The sequence below is a fragment of the Lepisosteus platostomus genome, chromosome 22, assembly GCF_059453375.1.
Source record: "Lepisosteus platostomus isolate fLepPlt1 chromosome 22, fLepPlt1.hap1, whole genome shotgun sequence".
Taxonomy (NCBI): Eukaryota; Metazoa; Chordata; class Actinopteri; order Semionotiformes; family Lepisosteidae; genus Lepisosteus; species Lepisosteus platostomus.
Window position 1 is genome coordinate 12,275,594 of NC_142632.1, and position 7,550 is coordinate 12,283,143.

At 51.9% G+C, this 7,550-nt stretch overlaps 1 protein-coding gene across 2 annotated transcripts in view; it reads left to right on the forward strand.

Moving 5' to 3' along the window:
- The window catches only part of mnta (MAX network transcriptional repressor a), a 28,442-nt gene extending 20,949 nt beyond the window's left edge, over positions 1-7,493 (forward strand). For both annotated transcript variants that reach the window (XM_088615611.1, XM_088615612.1), the window contains 2 exons: positions 2,613-2,805; positions 3,200-7,493. In XM_088615611.1, the coding sequence (XP_088471737.1) occupies positions 2,613-2,805; positions 3,200-3,906 (900 nt within the window). In that variant the 3' untranslated portion in view covers positions 3,907-7,493. The remainder of the gene's footprint in view (positions 1-2,612; positions 2,806-3,199) is intronic.
- The last annotated feature ends 57 nt before the right edge of the window (positions 7,494-7,550 follow it).

A 7,550-nucleotide genomic window follows, 5' to 3' on the forward strand; every position in this document is an offset into this window, starting at 1 on the left:
GGTGATGTGATGGTGTGCCAGTATTGTCACAACACACCAGCTATCAGTGGGGAGGAGAACAGAATTCAGAAATGGGAATTACTAGGAGACCAGATATTTCACAAATATTTGAAACAGTGGCATCATCCTGTATTTCTCACAAGTACCTTGGCAGCACCAGTGACCTCAGCATGCAGCTGTTTTCTCAGAAAACCCTGTTCGCCGTTCGGGACTTATTGATCCCTGGTCTGCGTGTTGACCTATCCACAAGCCAGTATATGCTGTGGGGGCTGTCTGATCTGGGATAAAGAATGACGGTTCACGACAGAACCTGTCTGCGGCAGGCTTTGCTGCATTGTGGGAGTTTTCCTTCCCTCACCCTGTCTTCAGCACAGTGAGAGTTGATACAACGGTGGGCAGTCTCATTGGAATAGATGCAGAGCTCTGTGAAGTGCATAGCTGTTGTTTTTTTTGGAGGCGGAGAACTGTGGCTATTTAACCAATTGTGCTGTGCTCTTTAGCTAGTCTTTTCATTGTGAGGACGTCTGTGTTACAGCAAGATCCGCTGAGGACTGACGCGCTCTAGTGCAGAGTGGCATTGATTGAGGTTATGTCCTAGGGCCGTGAACGAGGAGCCCCTGTGCGGTCTGACTCAGAGTCAGGACTGCTCTCGCCTTGCACGCTTGCTACGTCCTCTTTCCGCATTGTTCGAAAACAAAAACAGAACACACCCTGTGAAGATGAGTCAACCCAGCAGACCTGGGACTAGAGCGCTAGAGTTGAGAGCAGCATGAGAAGCAGTACTGCAATGTAAGTGGTGGGCTGCTAGACTAAACAGGCCCCTTTAGGACCTCTGGCACAGGGTGCAGAAGTGCCAGAGAATTACTATTACACATACAGACCTTGGCTCCATAGCTTATCTTTCACAAGTCTGTGTGTGGGTACTTTCTCTGATCTTGGTTTTTGCATAATTCTTCAGTAGGCATATACCTCCTTCTCTCATTGTGCTGGCTTTTCCTTTCTCCCCCATCTCTGAACAGACAGCATCAGTTCTGTCCTAGCTATTACCTACACACCTTATCCCTTCTGTCTTCTTTGCCTGTCTGCTGCTCCTGTCGGGGGCTCACGTCCAGTGTGCCCGAGCACTTGCTCTTCTCAATTAGGCTGTTCTTGACCTCAGTGGGTAGTGTTGCTGTAATCCATGCAGGGAAGCAGAGGTGGTGGACTGAGCTGTAATGGGGTGTTCGTGTGCACAAAGCTGTGGTTGCTTTCTGGACTCAATACCCCTCTCATGCACATCTGTTCCCAGCCTTGTGTTGGCTTGGTTTCTGGTTAAAAAGCTCTACGTTTGATGTACTGTAAGCGATCTTCCGTTGTTCCCATTGCAGCACGTCTGGCAGGCTGAAATTGCAGAACATCAGAATCGCACCGAAGGAGAGGAGGCCCATCTCATCTCGTGCAGCAGTTTCAGTTTGAAAAGCTGTAGCTTCTCTCACTTAAAGCAATTCCGATAGCCTCCCACGTGCTATACTCTCACAGATAAAACACACTTTTCAGCCCAGCCCTGCCAAACACACCAGACTGAATTCCTTTCCTACTGCGAGCTCTTGACACGTCCAGGGCACGCCCGCAGGCGGGCAGATTTATTCGCAGAGGCCTCGTGCCTTGTGCGCCGACGTTCACACGCACAGAAGTGGCGGAACAGGTCCCGATACACGAGATCCAGGCGCGGTGGAGCAGCCGTGACATGTTTATGTCCTTGGAGGTTCCCCCTCCCCCCCTGTCTCTCCGAGTTCCGCCTGGCGCCTCGGAGAGCGACTTCCCAGAAGGGGGAGGGGCCTGCCTCCGCGGGGCGTGCAGAGGTGCGCTTGTGCGCGGAGCGAGGCGGCGGGGAGGGGGTGTGGGGGCAGGATCACGAAAGAGAGCCAGCGCACGCCGGCGGGGCAGAGCTTAGCAGGGGCCCACGTGAGGGAGGCAGAAGCTGTATCCTCGCTGCGAACAGAGGCAGGAGAGGCGCGCCACTCGCAAACACCGACTCGCTCACATCGCCAGGCTGAACCGCTGGTCTCGCAGGGACCTTTCCTTTCACTGCAACACTTACAATTGAGGCCATTCCTCCAAGTGCCAGTCTCGCAGTTGTATTTAAGTGCTTTGCACCTCACAGTTCTGGGTTCTCGAAGCATACTTAAGCCATCAGTCGTAGGTTATTAAAAACTGTCAGCTTTCATTGTTGGTTAGCCTCTCTAGACAAGCCTGGAACAAGGTGCAAATACAGTGACTTCCATGCACAGTACCCCTATTCCCCAGCCCTGGTGTGGCACTAAGTGAGATGTTGTGGAGTACAAGGGTAAAGCATTTCATATTCCTTATTTTTGGACCTGTTGGATGTGCAGGCACTGATGTTGGACTGCACTGTTTGGGAATCTGTTTTTGGAACCCTAAATGCTACAGACCTAGCTCACCGCCGGCAATTCAGAGGAACAATCCCTGACAGGAAGTTCCGGCAAGTGGTGCCCTCCTGGCACTGGGCCGTTGGCGCGTTTTTGAAGCCTTGCTCCGTTACCTCCGGCTTTTTCTCGCCCACGGAGATTTGAGCTCTGACGCGCCCGGTCTCCCTCTCCCTCTCCCTCCAGACCCTGAAGAGGAAGGAGAAGGAGTACGAGCACGAGATGGAGCGCCTGGCGCGGGAGAAGATCGCCACGCAGCAGCGGCTGGCGGAGCTGAAGAACGAGCTGAGCCAGTGGATGGACGTGATGGAGATTGACCGCGTGCTGCGCCAGACTGTCCAGCCCGAAGACGACCAGGCCTCCACCTCCACAGCCTCGGGTACCAGGGGTGGGGCAGGGGCTTAGAATCCTAGATCAGGGGGCACCATGCAGCTGGGTCCGAGTGTAGGCTCTGCTGGATGGTTTGTCTGAACACACAGGGCCACTGCTACCAGTGTGGCTTTGCAGGAGTTGATTATGCTGGGTGTTAGAAGCAGGAGGCTATAACCCAGATGAGAGCAGTAGCAGTCTATAACGGCTGGATTCCTTGTTAATGCTGTAACATTTTTTCTGCTATTTATTTGATGCAGTCATTAAAATGTGTGGAGAAAATGCAGGGGTTTTGCTCCGTCTGCCCATGTGTTCAGTGCCCAGTCAAAGTGGCTGCATGGCCGATGTTCAGCTGCCCACGGCCTGTTGTTCATGTTCTTTTTGAATTCATGTCGTTCCTCCAGAGGGCGAAGACAACATCGATCAGGACATCGAGGACGAGAGGCTGCCCGTGATGCCCGGCTCCCTGCCCAAAGTGCCTCCTCTCCGGCAGCCCGAGATCCTGAAGGCCATCCTGCCCCAGCACCTCTCCGTGCAGAAAGCCCCCCAGCTGCCGGCGCTGCCGTCTTCCGGCCCGCCCCTCTCGACTCAGGCCCCGCCCCCCATCGCGACCGCCCCGCCCCAGGGCGTGGCCACCACCCACGCGCACATCGTGACGGCTCCCAGCATGCAGCCCACCGTCATCGCCCACGCCGCCACCGCCTCCCACGCCTCGGTCATCCAGGCGGTCAACCACGTCATCCAGGCGGGCGCCAAGCACATCGCCCACATCGCCCCTTCCTCCTCGAACTCGGTGCAGCTCGCCCCGGCCGGCCAGCCCATCGGCCACATCACCGTGCACCCCGTCGCCCACCTCAGCCAGCACCTGCCCACCATCTACCCCCAGCCCGTGGCCGTCAGCCAGCCCGCCGTCATGAGCCACATCGCCCACACGCTCTCCCACGCCCAGGTCAACGGCACGGCCTCCAGCCAGCCTACGGCGGCCATGGTGGGGAAGCAGACCGCCCAGGTCGTCACTCACCACCCCCAGCTGATGAGCCAGACAGTGCTGAACCCAGTAACTATGGTGACCATGCCCTCTTTTCCGGTGAGCACTCTCAAGCTGGCCTGAGCGCATGGGGCGGCGCAGAGGGAGAGAGAGAGAGAGAGAGAGAGAGCGCTTGAGCGACCAGGCCTGAGCAAGAGGTATTGGGGGCTCCTCTTTAAAACAACAACAAAATGCTTAGAAATCTGGAATGAAACCACAAACTGTGTGAGAGGGGGGGAAAAAAAGCAACAGGACTGTAAGCAGCAACTCCATACATTCCAAAAGACGCAATTTTATTTTTTTTAGTAGAAATCTATAATGAAAAAAGTGTGTGTGGGGTGGGGGGAGGCGAGCAGGCGGATATTTGGGGTTCGCGTGCTGGCAGAACTGCGCCTGGGCGTCCCGGCTAGCTGTCCTGCCAGGAGGGGTGTGGGGTCTCGTTTGTGGGGTGTCCACACAGCAGAGAGAGTTGGGGGGAGGGGGGGGGGTCTTTCTTGATGTGATGCACTGTTCTGCTCTAGACATAGTAATGGAAAAAAGGAAAAAAAAATGTATCTATTTTTTTTAAATATATATAGTTGTTTTGTGAAATGTTCTCAATAGCAGGGTTTCTGCACAGAAGAGCTTACTAACAGCCGGTCAGATGTCTGTAAATGTACTAACGTGCACCTGTAATCTCGTTACGGGAAGTGTAATTGTAGCAGAACTATTGATTAGGCCTTTCTGCAGTCACCCTGCCATGTGTGATGGCTGTTGTTGAATTTGGGAATCTGTCACGACCACCCCAGCCCTCCCCCCCCACCTTGACTGGAGCTAAGCAGACTGCGATGGTGTCGGCACGGTTTGGGCCGGTCCGGATCGGACGGATTCAGCTCTCCCCGGGCCTGTGATCAGCTCATGCGACTCTCAGTAGGTGCAGAAATGGCAGAACAGCGGGCTCGAGCCTATGGAGCCAAGCAGCCCGATGCATTTTTGCAGAACGTTTCAAACCGGGCATCTGTACTTCCTGGGCATGAGGGATGGTAAAAGATGTTACTAGCAGTGAAACTATGAGTGGCAAGAGTTTAAAAAAGAGTATATATGTGCTGTTGTTTATAGTCCCATTCCTTTATGCTCTGTTTTGAATGGGAACCTTATTTTCCTGTAGATGTAGCTGCTGTTACTGCTTTTTGAGTCTTGGCGAGCAGTGTGCCCTATAAGACACGGCTTGGAACAGGATCCCTTGAGGTCAGAGATGAGCAGTTGTCTGCGGTGCTTCCATGTCTCTGCATGATCACTGTGGACAGCCCAGTGCTGCCCTCTGCTGTGAAGACGGTAGTAGGGCGGCCAGTTCGGCTTTGCTCTGAAGTGCTAGATGGACAGTATAGTACACTGTGAAGTGTTAATAAAGCATTAAATCAAGGAGTGGTTTACAGTAATCGTATAGTAGAACATGGAAGGAAAGTTATGGCTGCCATTGTTGTCAGAGCCTTTTAAACGTGTTGTTATGGTAGAAGGAAACTCTGGAAAGTGTAACTCGTATATCCAGTTTGTAGTTAACATTGCACCCCGGCATCCAGCAGGATCATTTTCCTGCCAAGCTGACAAAGGCAAAGATCAGAGAAGATGTGGGGCCCTGGTCCATCTCGGCTTTTGTTTCGAACTTAAGACAGAACCATCATGATGCAGCTGGCGAAGATGTCCATGTCACAGTGGAGAAGACCGTTTCCGCTGATGGGAATATTTTAAGCCACCGCGCAACAGGAGAAACAGAGGAGCTAGTGTTAGGAAAAGCAAGGCTTCAAGAGCTGCAGCTGAAACGCAAGGAAAACGAAATGCCTGCCTGGCAGACTCCCCAGACAGTAATACAATGCGAGTTGTGCGGTGAGGGTGTGTGGCACCTTGGGGGTGTTTCTCCAGCGTGCAGGGCGAGGGGAGGCTGGGATGTGTGAGACCTGTGCTGGTACCCCAGTCGCCCCCTCCTCGCGCTGTCCGTGACTGGTGTCTGCACTTGCTGCTTTGTGCAGAGTGTCTGAATGAAGGGCGTTTGCCTGAGACACCCTCGGAACCCACAGGGATGACAGAGAGGGGGGTTGCTGGAGCCGGAGGTGAAGAGCAGGGTGAGCCCGGCCACATGGGGGCGCCGGCGTGCCCCACTCTCTCGGTGGGAGTGGAGGCCACCCGTCAGCTGTACTGACGAGCAGGCGGGCAGAGTCCCCCTGCTGAGCCACGCACGTGAGCCAGACAGGGGTTCTCGTGTTCAGGTAGGGGTGTGATGGTAAGGGAACGTGCTGGAGGTGGGCGTGTGTGTGTGTGTGTCGGGGGAGGGTGGGCAGGAGACACATGTATGTGTAAAATTTGCGGGAGGGGTTGCTGTGGTCAGTTTACAGTGCAGGAGGTAGACGAAGGGTCACCGTGTAGGAAGTGTAGTGCCAGTGTGGGGCATCGTGTCTTGGCAGAGATGCATGAGATTCAGAGATTCGGTACCAGGATAAAATAGCCAGCTTATAAGCAACGCTTCTGTTCCTGTCTCTTGAGCACTGACCGCGAGTCAGAAATCCCAGCACGCAGGCGAACAATCGCCCTCTGCACTGAGAGCAGGCGGAAAGGGGGTAACAGTACCGAGTCATTGGTTTCTATGAACGGCGTGTAAGTGTAAGAAAACTGAAGAACCCACTCTTAGTCTTTCCATTTGTGTGTTGTGTTAGTTTTTGTCCTCCAGGGCAGGGGGCCCACGTGGAGTCTCGCAGAAACAGTTGCTGAATTACAGTTGTGTGCGTCTTTCTCAGTGCTCTGGGCTTCTACCTTGTGTGTAGGGGAGAGACTCAGGCTGCTTGCTGCCCGTGTGTGTTTGTAAGTGTATATGGCTTTATGCTATCATGATCAGTGGTGGGGGGGAGGGGGGTGATGGTGGTCACTGAGGGAATGGGAGGGTTTGTGATCTCTGAGCTTTGTCCTGTGATGTTCCACCACGAAATGCTGCAGTATTTTTACTTGAGAAACCTCGTCTGGTCCCTTCCCTGCTCCTGAGACTTTTGTGCAAACAACTATGAATGAAATTACAAATGCCTATGTTTGCATTCCACTAGCTGTAGAATGATGATTTAAAAAAAGAAAAAAGAATCTTATATGAGGCGCAGCTTCAACTTAATAGCACTGTGACTGCTGCTGTTCAGCACCACAAACTCTAAGCAGTTTTAATAACTGTAGCGCGCTGATTGCAGAATATGTGAAATCGTTTTCCTTTGTATCATTTGTGTGTGAGTGGTTGAGAGAGAGAGACCTGGGAGAGAATATTTTTTTTCTAATGTGCTATGTATTTTTTTTATGGCATAAATTCTGAAATTCAGTTGTCAGATGAAACTTTTTTATATATATTTTAAGATTTTACTGTTGCCTGTTTTTGCATGTAGATTGCTGATTCTCCTGTTTAAATGTTGATTTTTTTTTTCCATTTGTTTTCTGGGACCATGTACAGTACTGTAAGACCATGGGGGCAACTTTACAGACCTCTCTTTCCACATTGATATTATATATATAAAATTGTGTGTTTTCCCTATGGAGAAAGTTTAAGTTATATATCGCCTGTAAATTTTGGGCTGCATTTAGATTTAATTGTCCATTATGTTTAAAAGAAAAAAAAAGAATTAAAAAAAGATCAGAAGATTCTTAATAAATCTTATTACATTTACGATGGTGTTTCTTTGTTTCTTGTAAAGTCTGAAATGAGTGTTTGGATTTTAAAGTGC